We start from the raw sequence: 21,062 nt of genomic DNA, 5'->3' as shown, positions 1-21,062 counted from the left end.
ATGTGAAGTGTCCCCTTTCCCTACCTTTACCATTAACAAGTAACACAGGATGCCTCCAAATACTTCAGACAAATTTCAAAACTGGAAATGGCTTATCTGTTTCATGAGAAAAATCACTGAAAGATATGCTTATGTGTTAAGGAGGAGCCTGAATGACCTAGGGGACAGGTAGGAGGTGATTTGTTATTTGGGGGCTGATGTATTGTATCCAGTGCTTTTTACGTTGGCTAATTTGGTCATACTATCATATCCATCTGTTGGGTTTTCTTCTCATACTTAAAGTGTACATTCCTCCAGACAGAGGCTAACCTTCTGTGTGACATAGTAGAAACCATACTAAAAGTTACTGCTGTTGCAATAAAATAACTTCATCATTGGGCTGCTGAATTAAATCCTGCTCAGATAAGAAGTGATGACATGTTCTTATAATTTAAGCACCTGTACAAAATGTAGTTCCCCATGGCTGTATGTATTTAACACAGAACTGTTGACACAGAGGGCATTGGCAATATCATTAGTGTTTCATGTGACAAAATGCACCACGGAAACCTGCTTATGTTCATCATTAGATAGTCCTTCACTTCAGGCAGGGTTGAAGCGTTCGCCTGGGAACAGTAAGGGAAAACTGTTCACTGGGTCTACATACTACTAGGACTGTCAATCCAATACTTTCCACATGCTCTACAATAACAAATTTCTCATAATTATAAATCACAAATATTTTCATCCATTTTATCAACATATGGCTTACACATCTAATGTTTTTCATGCCATGCCTCAGTATTTTAAACAATGGAAAAAACAGGTTTATTAAAAACCCTCTGGACGTGAACGTATATTTTGATGTCATTCAACGTGATTTTATGCCAAGAATGCATGGTACAGTTTTCCATTTTGCCATTGCAAAGGTCTTTTATCTTTTCTAAACTAAAAAAGGCAATGCGTAGACTTAAAAGTTTAGCTTTTTCATTTAGGGCTGTATGGTAGTAAATGCCTTTCAAACTTTTACTTGTATTTCTTTATGTCAAACATTACATCTAGCTTCTCAGCACTGAAAGCAGAATTGAAGTTTTGCTACAGGTGGGGAAGCAATAGGAGTGGGGCTGAGAGGGAGAGCTGGAGGGAAGAGGCTTGCGGCTTTTCCTGCTGCTGGGGGAAGGGTGAATGTTAGCTGCTGCTGCTCTTGGGAATAACAGTTCCCACCCCGGTCCCATATATCCTGTAATTCCTGCAGCGGAGGAGCCAACCTGATTTTCAGGGCTTTGTTATTTGCAAAGTAGGCAGTGAGAGCATGGCCGTTTTTCACCCCCTCCTGTTCCCTCTCCCCCTTTAGCAATCTGCGGCTCTAGGAACTGCCTTTGCCTGTAACTAACCCTGGCAAGTGTGACATGATGTTACAGATAATACTACATGCTTTCGTTTTGCATTTTATGAGCAAAGAACTACTATTGCTGCAAACTGCCTTGCACCTTTTTCTCTAATGCTAACAATGAGATTCCAGCTTTTCCCCCTGCATTTCCTTTTCTGCATGTCAACAGTAGATTGCGACATTTATTTAAATAGAAAAAGATTTGTTTTATCAATCCCAGCAAATACATGCAAATGGCCACTAAAACCAAAAATGCTTCAATGGATCAAATATATTGTAAAGATTTATCTGTTTTTTTCACATTAAAAAGTTCTGCCTCATTTAGATGTGAAAGTACTAAAAGGTTGTTTGATTTCTAGAAATTGCCTGACTTGAATTCTGTGTGCACTTCAGTGAAGATGCAGAATAATATTTCATAGCCAAGAAGGCAGTCAGCATTTCCAGTTCAGCTGTTTAAGTCAGATACGTGACTTAGCTATACCAAGCACTTCAAAAATCTATACGAGATGAAAATTATCTTCTTCTGTCAATGTACCTGGGAGTGATTCTGTCTGCAATTATGTGAGTCAGAGTTTAGCTTTTAATTGGAGCAGGAGTCAGTGCTTTGTTTTGTGCCATCTGTGCTGTAATTTCTTTCAAGCACAAGTGCTTTTAAATAGCTGAACTCCTTGATTATTTATTTATTTTATTAAATTAATAATTATGTTCATAACTTCGGCATTGCATTTACATTTGGTCAAAGACATATCTGTTTCTTACAAGAGTAGTGTAACAAGGGTAAATGTGGAGCACCCACTTAATGTTGTACTTATTTCACAGTGAGATTACAAATCCTATTTGGTCCGTAAGATGGTGTGAGCATCTTGGATGGTGAGTATTGTTAGAAAAGCAATTTTACTCTTGCCAGTGTACCTCTTGTAAAGGTCACTGGTGGAAAAACCCATTCTACAAAAACTGTGATTCATGAGATACCTCCCTCAAAACTGTTGAAACTGAATTTCTGTGGGAAGAATAGATGGAAAGGAGAGAAAGAGATGAGAGCACTAGTATGCATGGTATGTAATCTGCTATCCATTCACAATCTGGCACACTTCCATTGCTAAGAGGAAACTGAAACATGTACATTTTCCTTTTTACTCCTGTGAAACAAACCACAGAACCCCTTAATGCAGGCATCCATGCCATAGTATACTGCTCGTCACATGGATCTGTCCCCTGTCCATATGTATATTACATACAAAATTCACATGATCACTTTCACTGGAATGCATTAATGGGAAAAATGTCTCACAGTCCCTCTCTTTTCACACTGTCAGGATTTTCGGGAAGAATATACTACAGAGAAATGTTGTATAAAGATGTCTTTGATCCTTAAAGAAATGTTGCTGTTTGTTGTAGATGTGGGTAACATTTGTTTAACCCAAGCTTAATTTTTCCTATATCCTTTTAGTTCTAACATTTATATTTGAGAATGGAAAAAAATCAGATTAATGCATAAATCTGCTGTTGAATATATATCATGACAATCATTTTCATATCTGCATATTGTGAGAATTGCAGCTCTCCTCTCCACTCGTGACTACTCTGATGGTTGCTAGGCACTGCCGTACATACTGCAGGATATACATCTGGCTGTTGACAGTCTGACATAACTCTGGTGTAGGCCTACCTCTTCTGAGTGTTGTGAACCATGTGACAGGTGGTCCTGTCCAGCACTGTCTGCGAGGAGGTATTTCATTTAATTCATTTGATTGGATGTAGGATTCTTAAGGAGTTAACAGATGGGAAGAAATACTCATTGGCTTACTATTTCAGTGCCTGACACCTTTATATTCAGAATAGTGTTTTGAAAAGAGAAAGGGGCTACTAGTTCCGGATCACTGATGGAGGAAATATCCCTACCACCTGGTACTGAGGAAATGCCACATTTCTGGTATCTTTAAATCCCTAAAGATAAGAAAACAACTACTCATCCACAGTGTCTGAACACTGTCCCTGTAAAGCTGGCATTATGGCTGTTGTCAGGTTTTGTATAGTATGTGGAATGTTTGACTCCCAGTGATCTCAATCTGTCACATCAGAGCTAACCAACTCCTATCACTGTGAGGCTCTAAAGATAGCACTTTTTAAAAAAATGGCATCCTTCTTTAATTTTAAAGTTAAGAAGCCCTTTATGCCTCTGTATAATCTGCTCAAATACTCCAGAGGCAATTATGTACTGCATTATGGCAGATTTAGCTTATCACTTGGCTGCTGTGCCTATCTTAGGATCATCACCACCTGATTTATTTTCCCATAACACAGATTGCAGTCCCATCATATTAGATCGGGACCTTGTTAGAGTCCCATTGTCTGCCCACGTTGAAGCAGATGTGAGACATGCCTCCCAGGTGTGCCAGCCAAATGCACCTGAGGTTATGGGAGAGGTCTGACTAACTCAAATGACGCTCACAAATAAGCAAGGAATCGAATTGTTGCCTGGAATGTGTCACTTGAGCAGGTAATCCCGTAGCATTGGCTATAGTGCACTTGGCTGGTATTACGGCTTTTACTGCGTTGTGGTTATAGATATCTCATGCTGCTTCCGAGTGTGCACACAGCCAGTTACGGCCTATCAGTCGAGGAACATGTTGAACTGTGGTACCTTGTTCCCCTGTGATAGGTTGTCTTCCTTAGAGAGAAGTAGAAATCAAATTTCAAATAATCTCTTCCTCCTAGTTTTTTTTTGGTTGGTTGGTTGGTTTTTTCCCTCAAAAAAGGCTGATATTCTAGGCTGGTACACGACTTTAAGCAATGTGTTCTCTTTATCTCAGTGAAAATGTTTCTGATTAAGTATGTGGGTTTGGTTTTTTTTAAAGGAAGATCTGCAGATACATGAGCCTAAGGAGGGCTAAGAACGTTATTTTACTCCCTTACAGTAATGATTAGTAAAATAATCTCTCCTGTGTTGTATGATGTGGGACAGCCTTGTGGACTGCTTACTCCACTGCTGTTGAGGTCAGGGATCTGACTTCCCTCTCCAGTAAGGCAGGAAGGAAACTGGGTAGAAAAGCGAAGAATAAACACAAACGCCAATGTAAGTTAAATTTCTCTTATCGGTACCCCAGAACATCTGAAATTGTTCCTCAGAAACAGTATTTTGTGCATTGTTATACAGCATGCTTTTAAAAGTGCAGATAAATGACAAACTTTTCAGAGACCAGAATAGATCTGTGTACCACCCAGGTCTCCAGAACTTCATATTTTAGTAAAGTGTCTGGTCCATTATCAGACTATCTTTCCGTATCTATCTACTCAGTCCCTAAATAGAGAAATGATGAGACTAGCTCATACACCCCACCTGACCTTGCCCGGTATCAGGTCCTGTAGCAGTGTTGTACCACAGGATATTTTTATCAAAACTCACATCTGATTCTTTAATTGTACCCAGAAATAGATAGTCTAGAGATGTATTACATTTTTTCTGCAATGAGTAGCAAGCAGCTAACGTCCATCTGTCTCTGCCTGCCCCTTCCTGTTCAGCATCAGTCTGCTTTTCCGATCCGGCTTAATGAGAGGATTTTCTTGCCCTCATGATGCAGGAACACAAGGCATTTTCAGAGCTTACAATCCAAGTGACTATGCACTGGAGTATTAAATGAAGGAATTGTGATTGCTGGATTTCTTGATTTGCTGGCAACAGCGTCACATTTATCTTCCGATGTTTTAGCTGGTATTAATTAGCCTTACAAATACTTAACAGCATCTCACTTAATATCTGCACTCTTCTCTTTGGGAGACAAGGAGAAAAGAGCAGAGGCCAGGAGTAAATTCCTAGAGGAGAAATATGAAAATAGTGGATAATACTAATCTGTCACAAATACAGCAGGAGAATATTTCTGGTACTCTTTTTGCCCAATAATTTTTAACCGTTGTATAGAAAAGAACTGTATTGATTTATCAAAGAATAGCCATTGCTATAGTTAAAATCATGTGCTGGTTTGATGCACAAGCTAAAGCTGCCCTAGGTCATCTTTAACTGGGGCCTGACATGTTTCAATATTTAATGTCAGGAAACAACTTAGATCACAAACGAGTTCTGAATATATCCTACATGAACTGAGAAAAGGGTTGAGAGAGAAGGGATGTCAGCTCTCTGCCTTTAATGTATCTATTAAAATACATTCCAGTTATGCATCTGTCAGTGTTTTTATTAGCTACTTTTATTTCAGTATTCATCCTTTTAGAAGTGTTTACATATAGCATATTAAATGTACGTATTTCATCAAGACTGTGTCAAACAGCTAATCTGGCTAGTTCAGCCAGTGCTCTAACACATAAACTGTACTTTCAGACCTTACTGTTACACTTGTGTATAGTGATGGAAGTGCCACAGCATTGCAACCAGAGGTTGTACTTAGGTAGTTGCACTTTATCCCCACTGTTGCAGTCTATACCCTGGTCCTGGGGAGTTCCGTCGGACACTGTCGTCTTCGGTACAAATCCTCCTGGTACTGGATTTGAGTTCCTAACGTGTCCTTAAGTAGGCAACTTACGGGTAATTACATCAAACATTATTTGATGCTGAAAGTTATTCAATATCTGTTTAAAATAATTAGTCTATTAGAGTTCAAATCTATTAAACTTTTCAAATGTAACATATAACCTCTTCTCTTAGGGCATTATAAGAGTAAGATAAGACACTATGGAGTTTGTCAAGGAGTTGTATTGCTGTACTTGTAAACACAGTAATTTAAGAGGACAGGCTTTGATTCCTAATCTCTGAAAATAAGTAAATTTGTTTCTGTCGCACTGTGCGTACTTACTAAAAAAAACCAAACTCAATAGGAGGTACTAATCAGTTCTGTTTTATTTCAGGGAATATGTAAGCCCTTTAAAGATTTCAATGTTTATGCTGCATTTTAAACAAGAAAATGAAAGATTGCAGTTAAGATCTTTTTCATAAATTTTCAAACAACATATAGCCTTCTGCTGTGGGAAATTTTCTGTACATGGGTCTGTACATCATTCTGTAACAGTGAAGTCCTTATGCTATTTCCTCAAACAATGGCTGTAATAATGTAAACCAAGAGATTTTTAAAAAATAACTTACCCTTTCTGTGACGCTATAAAAAAGCAAAGCACCACTGCTTAGCTGGGATAACCTGTTACCTGTTTTCCACAGTCATTGGAAATCCCATTCCTGTGGGGCTATTCCTACCTTTGTTATTATTGTTTTAGGGGTTTTCGTTGTGGTGTGTTTTTTGTTTTTTTTTTTTACAGAGAACACTGGAGAGTTATTAGAGTACTGCTTAAGAGGAGGTAACTCTTTGAACTGCGCACTGGACAGCTATGATCGTGATGCCCTCCTTCAGGTTTAGGGATTCAGGACTGCGAAGCGGCAGCACGCTCGCAAAGCCTTATTGTTGCAAGGAGTAATTACTATTTTTTTTCTTGGAAAATTAGCATACTCTCTTGGGCTACTAAACATGAATCAAGTCAATCGCTCGTTTTCACAAAACACGACAACAGCTATTGAATATCAACTGCTCAACGAGCCAAGTGTCTGACGGCCGAGTCAGGCGGCGATCCCTCTCCCATTCGTTCCGGGCCCTCGCTCCGCTGACAGCCCTCTGCGCGGCGCTTGGGGCCGGGAGGTGCTGCCGGAGCCTCCCCCGCGCAGGAGCCGCTCCTGGCTGCCCAGCCCTGTTCTCTGCTTACCGCCAGTTAACAAAGAATCTCGAATTTATCCATCTAAAGGCGCTTCTGCAGAGTTTTAGGGCAAAAAAGGAACCGTGGCCTACTCCGGCCTCGGTGCCGGACGCCCTGCACGGGACCCGACGCGAGGACTTCACTCCTCAGGGCCCGGCGAGGAGCCAGGCCCCGCCGGCGCTGGGCCCGGGCCAGCCCAGCCGCCCCCCTCGCAGTGCCAGGGCGCTGAGGGCGGCCAGACGGTCGCGCCCGCCCGGGGCGGACCGGACGGGACTCGCCTCGGAACTAACGACTCCGCCACCCCCGCCGGGAGGCGGCGCGGGGCGGAGGGGCGGGGCCGCTCCCTCCCGTTTCCCAGGGTGCACCGGGCGCGGTGGCTGTCTGGCCACGTCCCCGGGCCACGTCGCTCGGTGCCCGCTGAGCTTACGCCATCTTCGCTCCCCGGCTCCGGGCTGCGCTGCCGCCTCTGCCGCCGCCATGAACATCTTCCGCCTCACCGGGGACTTGTCCCACCTGGCGGCCATCATCATCCTGCTGCTCAAGATCTGGAAGAGCCGCTCCTGCGCGGGTGCGTGCGGAAGGCCGCTGGGCGGGCGAGGGGAGGGGAGGGCGGCGGGACCGGCCGGGCAGCTCCGGGCCGCGGTGCCTGAGGGGAGCCTCGCTGGGGGCTGGGCGCGATGGCTGCCTTCTCCCCGCGGCGGGGAGGTGCCGCGATCGCCTCTGCCGCCCTTGAGGGACCGCTCCCCCAGGAGCGCTCGGCCGAGCCGGTGGGGGGGCGGGGGGGCAGCGCGGGGGGGTGCCCGCTGCCCCACTTGCCCGGCAGTCGGCTGTGGTGAAGCGGGGAGAGGCGAGGGAGGGGGGATTGCTCCCCCCGAGGCCCCCCCTGAAGGCCCCCAGGGCGGGAGGGCAGAACTCGCCCCGGGCAGGTGAAAAGGGACGATCGCTCCCCTCGACGCAGGGGAGAGGGGGCTCAGCCCTCCTCCTGACCGACCTCCCTCCTGACTCAGCCGCCTCCAAAACCAGGGTGTGGGGAAGCGGGGGGGGAGGAAGGGGGAGCCGCATCCCCCCCGCTCCAGCGTGGGGGTGCACTCGTGGGAGCTGCGATTCCGTTAAAGGTTTAGCGATTGCCATTATTTGTACTTTAATCCCCGAGCACCGCCACTTCGGCTGTCTCCGGGAGGGTCGCTTCTTCCTTATGTAACTGCCCGGCGGCGAGCGAATGAATGGGGAGGCAGGTTTGGAGGAGGGGAGGGAGGGAGGGAGGAATGCGTCCCCCGCGGGGCGGGCAGCCTCCCTCCCCTCCCCGCGCCCGGCCGCTATCGAGAAACGAGACGGAGCTTATTTTCTCGCCTTCCCTGACAGTGCACAGCCTTCCCTCTGCGTGTTTACTTGGCAGCGCCGCTCCGGTGCGTGAAAGCTGGTGCTGGTGCAGCCTTGGGAGTAGCTGACTTGCAGTTTGCAGATCCTGAAGTTTCCCTCGCTCTCTCCCTCCGCGCACTCTTTTGCATTCGCGGCTGACTAACGCGCCCTCTTCTTCCCTTTTGTTTTCCGCTCTCGCTGCGGTAAGAATTGAACTGTGATTCGTGCCGTGTTTAAGGCTTCTGGGGTGCTTTCGTGTTTGCCTGACCAGCCGCAGTAGAAGGCTGCGGGAGAGAGGTTCCAGGCTGGAGTGAATAGGCGTTCAGTCGAGATGCTGGCCTGGTCTGACGTGGCAGCGGGAGAGGTGTGGCGGGGAGGGAGCTGGGTCCCGGCCGCCCTCCGGGCTGGGCGCCGGGGAGAAGCCCCGCTCCCGCGGCTCCTCTGCCAGCCCGGGTGGGAAACGTTTGCTCTTCCTCCCGTGTTTTGTACGTGCTTGCTCGAATTCCGTGTGATGTGGTTTGCTTTTTCGCTTCCAGTGTACGGTGTGGTGGTTGGAGGGAATTGCAGGCAGTTCTTCTAACTGCAGCATAGCTGATTTCCTTCTGAAAACTAGGAGTTGTTGTAATTCAAAATGGGCATGTCAGTGCTCTGTGTATTACACGAATCAGGCCACTGACCCTGGAAATACCGTTTTTGCTGTGGACTGGGCTTTGACTGTGAGCTTGACTTTGCCTTCTCTCCAGAGAGCTTCTCCTAAAAGTGATTATTCTTGAAATCGGTTTTGCCATGTGTTGGCATGAAGTACCATTCACATACCAAGTTAACACTGTTGAACAGATGTATCTGTAAAGTCTTCAGTTAAGAGCGTGAAGAATTAGTTTAAGCTGCAACCTGAAAGAACTGAGAATGGGGAAATGAAAGAGATTTGCACCACAGGTAAGAGGAAGTACAGGTTCTGTACATTTTCACGTCAAGTCACTTTTTGCTAATCACTTGATAGTGCAAAAGAAAAAAAAATAGTAAGTGAATAGCTTTGGGTTTAACCACACTTAAAAACTCTTCTTAACTTTACAAACGAGCTCAAGCAGATGACTCCACAGTCCAAATGCAGCAGTAGCGCAGAACTATTGTTTCTGAGGTCGTGGAGCGCAAGAGCTCCTTCCTAATGAACTTTCCTGGCTCAAGCTCTAGTGGGCCAAGAATTCCGTGTGGATCTAGCAGGAGAGGGCCTGGCCTTCTCAAACTCTTCTGCAGAGTTCCATCCTCCACTTTACTTGAGAAATGCCATGAAGATTGCGAACAACAGAGTTAATGATCTAAAAACTAAGTATCCCTTGCTCTCTGAAGAAGGAAAATGAGAAATTCTAGTGCAAGGCTAAAATTCAAATAGGCGTTTAGCCAAGAGATTCTTAAGCGACCTTTGGATGTGAGGCTATTTACACAGTATAGTACAATGTAACCTAGTCCCATCTTTCTGCTTAAAAAGTGATCTGATGTTGTTTTCCTTCAGTCAGTTGTGATTGAGGATCTCTGTTACTAGAGATTTATTCCTAAGAAAGGAGGTTCACACCAATCATTATCTTTGGTACTGCTTTCTCCAACACAGAAAAGTAAATGGGCCTATATTACATAGGGCCCTCAACTCATCCCTTTACCTAATTAGCCAGCGTCCCTGAACACAAACAGACATGCATGGACTCTTGCGGTAGAAAATGCCTGCTTCATTCATTTTCCTGAGGGAAAAAATGAAATGGGGATGCTTTTGTCTGGGATTGTCTTGGTGTCTTCCAGTTCTGGCTGAGTCCTTCGGAGTAAATCCAGATCCATGTTACTTCTATGAGATTAGTGTCTGAGGCCTAACAAGTTTGTCTAGAATGAGAAGAGCACCTCGAAGGAGCATGGGATTTTATTTTTGGGGTTCCATCCTGTTTCTGGTAGTGGTTTGTTGTTGTTAGTTGTGGTTTCTACTAATAAAAACTTCATAATCTGTATTCACATAAAATATGTTTGTAAAGTCATACACAACAATAATTCCTAAATAGTTACCAGTTAATGTTGAGCAGCTGCTAAATGCCTCTTGTTAGTGGGCTTTCTGCAATTCCTTTACATTGCATATTAGAGCAGTTTATAAATTAAATAAACTTATACTTTGTGGTTATTGGTGACTAAAGAAATGCGGGCAAACCAGCTGCTGCTTTAACTGCACTTTTGAAGCAGTAGAAGCTTAGAAAATAAATAAAGGCTTCTAACTGATTGCTAAACTGTAGGCTGTGATCCATGAAGAGCTGGAAAACCACATGGTGCCGACTCCTCTCTTCTGGTTGCATCTGTGTGTGTCTGAGGCCTTTGTTCCAAGAGGAGCTCAGAGGCCTGTAAAAGCAGCTGGAAAGGAGGGGGGGACAGCCTGTGTACCTCTGCTGCAACCTACTGTTTTCTGAAGACACATCAGTCCCCGTTTTCTTTCCTAAGTAACTCCTCTAATTGAGGAAAATAGGTGAGGCTAGGATAATCTGCATTATGAAGCAGTCTGCGTTTTCAGTGTTTGACAAACTTAATTATTTTTTTTCCTAATTTAGTCAATATGTTAAAAAGAGAACAAGGGGAAAGCAAATCAAGTCATGATTTCAGAGCTGGCAGGGAAACAATTTTTTGCATGACTGGTTATTTGAGTTTCCAAATTTAGAATTTGGAAAAAATGTTTGCCACTCCAAATAACAACTCAGAAATAATTACTAGGAGCTGTGGAGAATGTAGCAGGTAATTCCATTATTGACTTCATGTCATAATTAGGAGATTCATGAAAGCACAGGATTCTTCAAGTCTCAAACATTGTCATGTTCAGACTGTATTTTCTAATCCATTCCAAGTCAAAGTAGATTGTTTGCACTGTGAATTACTGCCTAAAAATTGATTTGCTTTTCTCAGTGTCATTTGTCAAGTGTTAAAGGTGGCCTGTAGTTGCAAGGCTATGAAATTATATGCTCAATACTCTAAAAAAGTAGTGTAGATAGTAAATGTGTAATACTTGTGCTAGGTAATGTAGCTGTCTCCCATCATTTTGTTTATGTATCTACTATGGACCAGATCATATGCTATGTTGAAGACTTTAGACAGTACTTTTTTTTTTCCTCAAAAAATGCTGCTTTAGGTAGGCTTGGGATTTCTTCTCTCTCTTTGAAGGAAAATTTTGCCTTTCTCAGTTGACAAATTTCTGTTTAGAGTTAGGCTGGGTTTTTTTAATTGAAAGTCCAGGATTCGTAATGTCAGTTACTAGCAGAACCAAAGAAGCTGTGGTTCTGTGGCTGGTGCAGACTTCATACTGAACAAAACTACTTTTTTTTATTATTATTAAATACTTCAAAAAGTCTGTGAAGTTTCCATGACAAAGCATGGACTGGCTTTCCTTAGAAAAACTTTCATTTGTAGATTTTTATGGTTGGGGTATGCAGTTCACAGTTAGTAAGTAGTCTACATGCTTCACAGCCAGGCCGACTGAATGCCTCTGCTGCTGCCTATCGCTCTTTACCTAACCCACAGTAGCAAAATGAAGTTGGTGAGAAAGTACTACAATTTCAGCTCTGCTGTCTTCCCTGGCTGTGAAAATCAGCTGAGCTTTTGAATTAAAGTTCCATGCTATTGCTTTTAACCAAGCTAGGGTGCTGAAATTGAAGGAGTTTTTCCATGGGTGAGGATGAAACAAAAATGAGAGGTTTGACTCTTCAAAATTTGAGCCTGGAGCTTGGGAGGAAGAAATAAAAATGTGTTTGTTTAGCTCAAGAACTAAGTAATGTTTGTGGGAGTAAAAAGAAAGGGAGAAGGACGAGAATAATGGCAGTGTCGTCTCGATATATTGCAGTTACCAACCATGAGCCAAGGTCATTGCTGTGGCAGGTATATTGATATTTTCCCAAAAGTTTTGAAATGTATCAAATTCAAACAGCAGAGTGTTTACCTGTTTCCTCCCCCTGTTTTTGCTGGTGGTATAGATCTTGCTTTCTCCGAGTTTGCCTGTCTTCTCCATAGGTCTTTGGTTTAAACTTTGAACCTTGCGGTAGTCTAGCCTATTTAACTTGGAAATTAGCTTAAACTTGTCTTTACAATGGGAGCATTTGACTATTCTAAAGATTAAAAATTCAGTGTAAATACTGAAAGCCTTAATAAAAATTACAACTTTCGGGTTAGGAGGGAGGTGAGGCTGGCAATGGCTTAGAGGAATTTGTCAAGTATATTACTTGTATTTATGTGACAACACATCCAGATCCAAATTTATAGCCATTATCAATTACTAATGTATCTTACGCTTTTTTTGCTGTACACAGTTATTTACTGAAAGAAAATAGCATGCTAAATTATTTAATGTAATTATATGCTGTAGCGTGATGCTGTACTATAATCTGTCCAGGTGGATTTCTTTGTCCTGTAGGTTTTGACCTTAGGACAGCATTGCTTGCTAGAGGTTTTACTGGCATGAGAGCAGGGCTCTGTCAAGGGTTGTAATGTCAGCGAGCACACCTGGGATGCAGCTGACAGTGCTGCTTCAGCTGTCTTTGCAACATAGTTATAGTTCAAGAAATGTCAAATGAATTTTTTTTCTAAAATCTGGGAAGTGGTTTGTTTGTGGGGGTTTTTTGGGGGTGTGTGTGGTTTGTTATTGTTTTCTTAATACTTACAGCTTTAGTTTTATACTTTAACAGTCTGCTTAACTGTAGGTTTTGAGGCATTTGCTGTTTCCTGTACTACAGTTGCTTATGGGCACTTGGGTTGTTCTGCAGGTAGTGCATTAGGCTCACCTCGTAGACATTTCACATATGAGAGTTGCAAACAAAACCCCTTTTTTAATTGTACAGGAATGGCTGAAACAGTAACTTTATCTATAAACATAAATTCCCTTAATCTGGGGCAGCTTATTTGGTGTTTCTTAAGCAGGAGTGAAGAAGGAGTTCTGTAACCATAACAGACAGCCTTTCTTGTGATTGCTTTATGGCACTGTTAATAAAAGCCTTTCTCAGAAATATCTCTGTATAAAGGGTCAAGGCTTTTCAGCTTTGCATCATAACCCTCTCCTAGAGAATATTTTTCCCTCTTGTTTTTTGAACAATATTTGCATGCTTAGCTGAACAGATTCAAATATTTTCACCCTGGATGACTGAAAACAAGAATAATTGGAATAACAAGATAGAGGCGCAGGCTAAGTTGTTTCGTCCCCCTGCTGTGACATACCACCACATCAGTTTTACGGAGCGATGCTTCACCTCAGTTTTCAGAAGCTTTTAGTGACTGACTGTGCAAAGCTTTTATGCTTCTAACTCTGCCTCTATTGGCTGAAATTAAGTACAAACAAATGTTTTTATGTTGGGGCTTTGGCCTAAAATCAAAAGTAACTTTGAAGATGCAATGTAGATGTCTGTAATTTTGGCTCACTTCTCTCTTTTTATTTTGTTATAGTATATAGTAACATCTGGTTTTGACTGTTTGATAATATTTTTTTTTCCCCACCATGTGGTCAATTAAGTTTCTGAATTGAATTGCCTCATGTTTTAAAATCCATTTATTCCTTTAAAATCATGTTATTGGTGCTAGCATACTTTCTGATTATCACTGGATCTGTAGTATCTATTGCCCTTGTACCTTTCCAGCTCTTCAGCATCTAAAGAATGTACTGAGGCATGTGACAGCAGTCTGCGAATTGAAAGCTAATGCAGCCTTGCTGCACAGTGCCCAATGATAATGCAGAACAGATAGTGTATAATCTACAAAAATATCACTTTCAACCTATCTGCTGTGAGTAACTTCTAAATCCCATGTAGTGCTAGCACCTTTTCTAGTACAATGATGTATAGGTAACTTACATTCACACTACTGAGATATATGAACTTGCAGTTCTGTTTATACAGCTTAGTTCTGGAAGCCTGGATTTTGTCCTAATTTTGTAATCAACTTGCTTAGAAATAAAGGATATATCCTTTCTCATCCTTGGCATCAAGTGTTTTAAAGCACATCATCACTTTTTGAATAATTAATTATTTCCTTTATTGCTTTAGGTATTTCTGGGAAAAGCCAGCTTCTGTTTGCACTGGTCTTCACTACCCGTTATCTGGACCTCTTCACTTCATTCATTTCATTGTATAACACATCTATGAAGGTAGAGTATACTGAAGAGTTAGAAAAGCTAGTAATGTTGCATGCAGAGTGCATAATTTCATTAATAAAAGCCTCTTTAAATGGCCCACTGCACAGTTATTGCAGAATAAGTTCTAGATGGGCTTTGGATAAATAATGTGGAAAATGGACTCAAAACCCTACTCCTTTCTACGCTCTACATGCAATTTTTAAAAACTGTTTGTCTGGGGACTGTGACATTTAGAACAAATGCCATTTTGGTTATTGAAAATAAAAACTTTTGGAAAAATGGTTCAAATAAATTGTATTTCTCAATTGAGTCGTTAGAGCTTAAGTAAATCTCTTTTTACCCACTACAAGGTAAATTAGTATTCAAAATGCATTGCCAAAATGTATTGTAGCTGGTGTCTGGTTAGAGGCTGATGAAAAGTTGACAGGAGTACGCTTTTAGGAATGTAGCTTCTATCAGATTGTAGCCCGTTTGCTTGCCCACTGAATGTTAGTGAGCCCAAATTTTGTTTTTGTTATTTCTTATTTATTCCTGCAATTTCTGGTGCTGAGTACAAGAAAATAAAGCAGTAGACTGGGAAAGTGCAGCATGTTTGTGGCACCAGTGCAGATTGGTGCGTTTGTGGCACGAGAGCAGACACCTTTTTAATCCAGTTCGTTTATTCTTGGATTTTTTTGGTGCTCTTCAACTTTAGTTCAGAGGATAGTGTAACTTTGCCAAGAGGAAAGACTAGATAGTCAGTAATGCAAAACATACTGAAGAATTAGGGAAACAATACTGTAAAATAAAATTTTAGATCTTAAACCCACTCACACTGTTGTCTTCTAACAAGTCAAGCATGTATGCTTAAGCTTTAATATTAACATTCTAGATGAAGAACTGTGGATTAAGCAAAATATTCTTGAAACACAAGTTTTTTTCCTATGTAATTTCTCAGAAAATTGAAAGATACTGTTGGGTGCACTAAAGTAGCAGCTGGGCTTTTTGCAATTTATTTATTGGTTGTGATTCAGGGTCATGATCATGTCTTTGTTCTGCAGCCCTCCTACCCAGAAAAGGAATGAATATGGGAAATGACACTTGTGATACACAACTTCATATTAAATTGAGTCTTTCCATTAATGAAAGAGTGGTCCTCTGTTCAAATCCAGTATTAACTTGCAAAATGGAAGCCTCTGTTACAGTTTTGAACGTTACTGCTTAGAGAGGCTGTTAGATGTAATTGGCTTTTCAGCCTATTATTGTAAGGCCAAGACAAAGCTGCTTGAATGTCCCAACACAGCTTCTTGTTCTATCTACATACATTTAGGAGTATGTAACATTAGACAGTTGTAGAGAACATGAAGAAATAAGCTTACCTACGGCATAATTAGATGAACTTTCTAATCTGAGGAAAATGCTGTAACTGGCAGGAAAAAAAAAGTTGTAATTTCTGTACAGTTAGGATTTTATTCAGTATTTTTAGAGAAATGTTAATTAAACTACAGGTGCCAACTTGCTGTATTTGTCTGGCAGTGGTCATCACATGTTTAGGAAAATTAGTTTCTTCTGTGTTCCAGGAATATATACAGAAATACACAAATTAACACTATCTGCCTTTCTTAATGACCTGCAGACTAATTTTTGTGATTTATAGCATTCTGTATCTTACGGTTTCTTTTTCATGGTACCTGTATCTGAGTATTGGATGCATTTCTGCTGGTGCACTCTGCAGTCATTTTTCTACCATTATTTTATTTTGGTATCTTTAAAAATGAAAACTTTTTGAGTGTCCCAAAACACACTATAATTCTCATGAATAAATCTTTAATAAGGGGTTGGGGTTCATTCACACTTTCTTTGTGTCTTCCATGATCATACCAATTAAGATTAGTTTGCACCTGTAGTAGGGATTCCCTGTATCTGATATGCTGTCCTGTGGTCCTTTATCTCCAGTCAGCTGGGGTGCTAGTATAGTAAAGAGTCTTTGGATTCTGAGCTCCTTAATATAGTATTTGTAGCATTTTGTATCTGTAAGCAGCGCTTTTAGTGATTAGTAGCATGTGCAAACAATGGGGTTTTTAATCTGTTACTTTTCAGTTGTATAGAACCTGTATTTAATGTGATAAATTGTTTAGAATATTTCATCTTTGTGATGACACTGAGGCAGACTCTTACCTGTTTGTCTCGTCTACTGTACCATGTTGTCTCCAGGACAATGTGAGCTCTGTCCTGGTGACGGCAGATTGACGTTTAGAAAGTCATGTATTCTCTCTGGTTCTGTTTTCTCATCTGTAAAATAAGGCTATTTACCTATTCCATGGGGAATAGCTATGAAGTCTACTGTACCGTAACAATTAAAAATGGTAACGTTAGACATCAGCTGAAATAGAAACTGAATTCTGGTGCAGTGCTTCTAGCAGCCTGTTAGTTTTGCAGATTTTTATGGCCTGTTGGTTGGTGGAGAACACTGGCCGCTTACCACTCTTCAGATTTTTAGAGATGTTTAAAGGTCTAAATGAAATCAGCTAATTTATGATATGTCGAGTGGCTGAGTCCGAACGGGGCTTATTGAATAGGTTTTTAATTGCCACGTGAGCCCCACCACTCCCAGGCTTTTTGAATGTAAAAAGACCACTTCCATCATTATTGCATGTATGCACATGCACACTTTTAACGTAAATGTTTCGGGCCACTGCTTCCCCTGCAGTAGCAGAAGGCATATTCCTTCTCCAGTCAGTTCCTTAGTTCTGTATACTCAGGAAAGGGTCTTTAAAGAAACTTTGGACAGTCACTTCAACCAGAGTCAAGGTGATGCTTTTGAAGCAACAAAACCAGTAGAGTCCAGAGTCATTGGTTTTGAATTACTACTCTGCTGAGAAAAGTTAAATACCACCACATAGTCTGGGACTGCAAAAGCATGTAAACAAACAATACAAACAACCAAAAAAGACAGCATTTACTCCTCTTAGTGCCTGGGAATATCTTTGTTCAGTGAGTTTGATCTAATCCTGCAACCTCTGTGGGTTGTTTTGTGTTTTGTTTTTTTCTTTCCTTGCTCTTCAGCTTATCTACATTGCTTGCTCGTATGCCACTGTGTACCTGATCTACATGAAATTTAAGGCCACCTATGATGGAAACCATGATACGTTCAGAGTGGAGTTTCTGATAGTTCCTGTTGGTGGACTCTCGTTTCTTGTCAATCATGACTTCTCTCCTCTGGAGGTGAGTTGATTGTGGGTAGGAGGTTATACTTTTTTTTCCCCTAAAATACTTAGGACATGAAGATGAGCATTTTCCGGCTGATTGAGGAATGCTTGAAAGATGCCTGTGTTTAGTAGGCTCAGGCTAATCCTGTTTCCTTAATGCATCTTTACAGCATAGATTTCTGTGAAAATTTAAGGCACTTCAGGAGACTAGCATTATTATCAACATCGAGTGTTAAAGAAATGCCCCAGAATGCCGTTTGTGAATAGTTGGTGCCACCTGGTGAAAACAAAAGGAATTATAATACTTCATAAATTTTGTAGAATCGCAAATGGTCTAGAGTATTAGAAAGAATTGCATTGTATTTGAAATGCAGCTATGTGTTTTCCTATCAGAGAAATCCTATTAAAAATGTAATTATAGAGAGTTCAAACAGGTAACTTTTCCCATGAAATAGAGAATAACTTTAGTTGTTTATTTTAAGTGGACTGAGCTGCATTTTTATATTTATTGGCATTAAGTGATTTTACTAGAGAGTGAAGGAATTTTAATTGCAACACTTTGAGACATTATTTTAAATTTTCTTCTGTATTAACTCATTCATTAAACCAATAGATTAAAGAAGTTGGAAGAACATGGGGGAAAAAAGGACTTTATCTTCCCCCTATTTTCACAGCGCCAGATCTGTAAGCTGTATTTCATGGCACTGTGAATCTTGAACTGATGGATGCACATAGGTTTCCTCATGAGTAAACAAATGTATGCCTGCCAGCTCACTAGACAGCTGGTTTGGAGAGTTTGTCATCTGCCAAGAGAGTTGTTCCCTCATACCATCCCACGGTTGATTATGAAGCTTTCATTTAGTTTTTCCTGTACCAAAGTATAGTTTGTCAAAATACTGTACCTATTCATAACATTGTTAGAGAGTGGAAAGTCCAGCCAAGTCAAATACCTTCTTTGCTTCTGTTATCAGTAAGACAGTTGAATATACCTGTGGGTTTGTTTTTTTTTTTTTTTCCTTTCAGATACTGTGGACCTTCTCCATCTATCTTGAATCGGTTGCTATTCTCCCTCAACTTTTTATGATCAGCAAAACTGGGGAAGCAGAGACCATCACTACTCACTATCTTTTCTTCTTGGGTCTGTACCGTGCCTTGTACTTAGTCAACTGGATTTGGCGCTACTATTTTGAGGGATTTTTTGACCTCATAGCTGTTGTTGCTGGTGTGGTCCAGACCGTTCTTTACTGTGACTTCTTCTATTTGTATGTTACAAAAGGTAAGTAGTGCAATAACTTCCAGCTTTAGTTTGTGGAATGTAGCAATTAACACATTCATGGGGATCTGATATGTTGACATTACTAGGTTGTTAATTCTGTGTGCAAATTATCGCTGAAATCTCCATAGATTTATCAAGTATACTTTCTGCTAGTGTGGGGCATTTCTGAGGATTGTTTTAAGTATGGATAGAATATAAATGTATAATTCATCTGATGAACTTAATTGATTAATTTTAAGGTAAGTATGGCTAAATACATGTTGCTGTTGTCTTCCATTAATAAGCATGATCCTCATGCTTCTCCTGACAACATACATGGTTTTGTGCAGATTCCATGCTTACAAGCACCTTTTTCAGTGTTTTCAATACCTGCATGTTTATGCTAAGTGTAGAAGCAGTCATTTCTGCTGGGTGCATTAATAATTCTGCCCTTAGTCACATTCCAGCCTCCATCATAGAACTACAAAGCTATATGGGGCTGTGTTATTTTAGTCATAACTCTTAAGAAACCATGGCCGTAGGCTAGTGTGTCCTGAGGATGAAAAGTGGGAATTCCAGGGTGCCACAAGAGGGCAGGATTGGAATAGTTGTTAATTCATCATAGTTTTACCAATACGTATGGAAGAGAGAGGCAAGCAGTGCACCCATTTTGTAAAAAAGTGACTCTATGTGGTACGTTTTGGTCCTTTTCGAGTTTTAACAGTGTGTGCTTCTCCTAGATCACATCTTTGTTTTGCTAACTGTTTTCTTCCCTACTTTTCCTTACAGTACTCAAGGGAAAGAAGCTCAGTTTGCCAGCGTAAGTGCCAAAAAAAACGTCGCCAGCATCTGTCCTTTTGGATGCTTGGACAGAACAATCCTTATCACAAGCAAAGGCGAAGATGCTTGAGACAGAAAGTCAGAAACACAGCTCTTTATCGTGCAGGTAGTCATCAGCGGCTCTGTAAGAACGGAGGAAAAACAACCAGCAGATTTCTGTTTGATGCATCTTGCCTTTATCTTTTTTATTACTATGTATAAAGATTTTTTACATAAAGAAACTTATACTGTATTAATAAATTCAGTGTATGGTTTCAATTGGAATAGTTCCAAAAGTGAGATTTTTGTGAGATTGTTTATGACCAGGAACAAGTGCAAACTTTTTTTAATTTTCAAGAATTTCTTTGAAATGACTGATTTTTTTTCTTTTTTTTTTTTTTCAGTGCACAGATATGTGCATCCTTGATGGATGGTAGTCATCTGTTCTTTCCCTTTGATTCAATTTTCATTCCACTATATTTATTTTTTTCCAAAAAGTGAATATATGTCAACTCTAAATCTGAAACCACCGATGTTTGATGTGATGTGCTGGTGCCCAGTCTTTGTGCCATCTGCTGACATGGAGTTCCTTATTTAAAATATATGTTGGTGCCAGAAGGGAAACAGTCACATTTGTAGTTGTTCCCCTTCTAGAACAGGCTGATGGCAAGAGGACAGTAAGGAAGTCTCTTGAGGCCACAAGGATGGGCCCTTTCCTGTTTTTGCCATGATGTTGGGAAGGTAATCCCAATAACGAAGCACTTGGCAGCGCAGGTCGTGAAGGGTAAGAGATGCGGTTGTGTTGCTTAGTGGCAAATGTTTGTGACTGTGTTCTTTGTTCAGGAAAAGAAGGTTAAATATCTTGGATGTACAGCCCTGCTACACCTTTGCAGCTATAGAAATGGGAGACTTGTAAGTTGTTGATTACAGTAATCTGTAGGTGATCATTTTAAACAGTATCTACATTTTCTTTTTAATGAATGCTTTATAAGCAACTTCCATGTTCAGCTTCAAGTGGTTTTTGATGTCACTTTTGGACAATTAATTTTTTTTATAAACTTTTCAAAATCAGCAGCACCAGTTACCATTCTTTATCCTTTAAATGATTCCCTTTTTTTACTGAGCTGTTGCATGATTTATCCTGTGTTACCATCCTCAATAAACACTTTACGAAATGGTGAAAATGGGTTTTTTTGTTTCTTTTTTTATACCTGAATTAAAGTTTTCTGTTAGCCTGAGACCGGATGAAAA

At 41.0% G+C, this 21,062-nt stretch overlaps 1 protein-coding gene across 1 annotated transcript; it reads left to right on the top strand.

The window, feature by feature from the left end:
- Positions 1–7,465: 7,465 nt before the first annotated feature.
- Positions 7,466–19,864, top strand: KDELR2 (KDEL endoplasmic reticulum protein retention receptor 2). Its single transcript, XM_059826318.1, has 5 exons — positions 7,466–7,628; positions 14,461–14,561; positions 17,595–17,753; positions 18,761–19,013; positions 19,782–19,864. The coding sequence occupies exons 1-5, from the start codon at positions 7,538–7,540 to the stop codon at positions 19,814–19,816; spliced, it is 639 nt and encodes a 212-aa protein (XP_059682301.1). The 5' UTR covers positions 7,466–7,537; the 3' UTR covers positions 19,817–19,864.
- The last annotated feature ends 1,198 nt before the right edge of the window (positions 19,865–21,062 follow it).

This window comes from Gavia stellata, chromosome 18 (assembly GCF_030936135.1).
Source record: "Gavia stellata isolate bGavSte3 chromosome 18, bGavSte3.hap2, whole genome shotgun sequence".
Lineage (NCBI taxonomy): Eukaryota > Metazoa > Chordata > Aves > Gaviiformes > Gaviidae > Gavia > Gavia stellata.
The sequence above is the reverse complement of the archived record's forward strand: the minus strand, read 5'-3'. Positions and strand labels throughout refer to the sequence as shown.

Coding starts and splice junctions, on each gene's coding strand:
- KDELR2 (XM_059826318.1), top strand. CDS start 7,538: ATGAACATCTTCCGCCTCACCGGGGACTTGTCCCACCTGGCGGCCATC. Junction 14,562..17,594: donor TGTATAACACATCTATGAAG/GTAGAGTATACT, acceptor CTTGCTCTTCAG/CTTATCTACATTGCTTGCTC. Junction 17,754..18,760: donor ATGACTTCTCTCCTCTGGAG/GTGAGTTGATTG, acceptor TTTTCCTTTCAG/ATACTGTGGACCTTCTCCAT.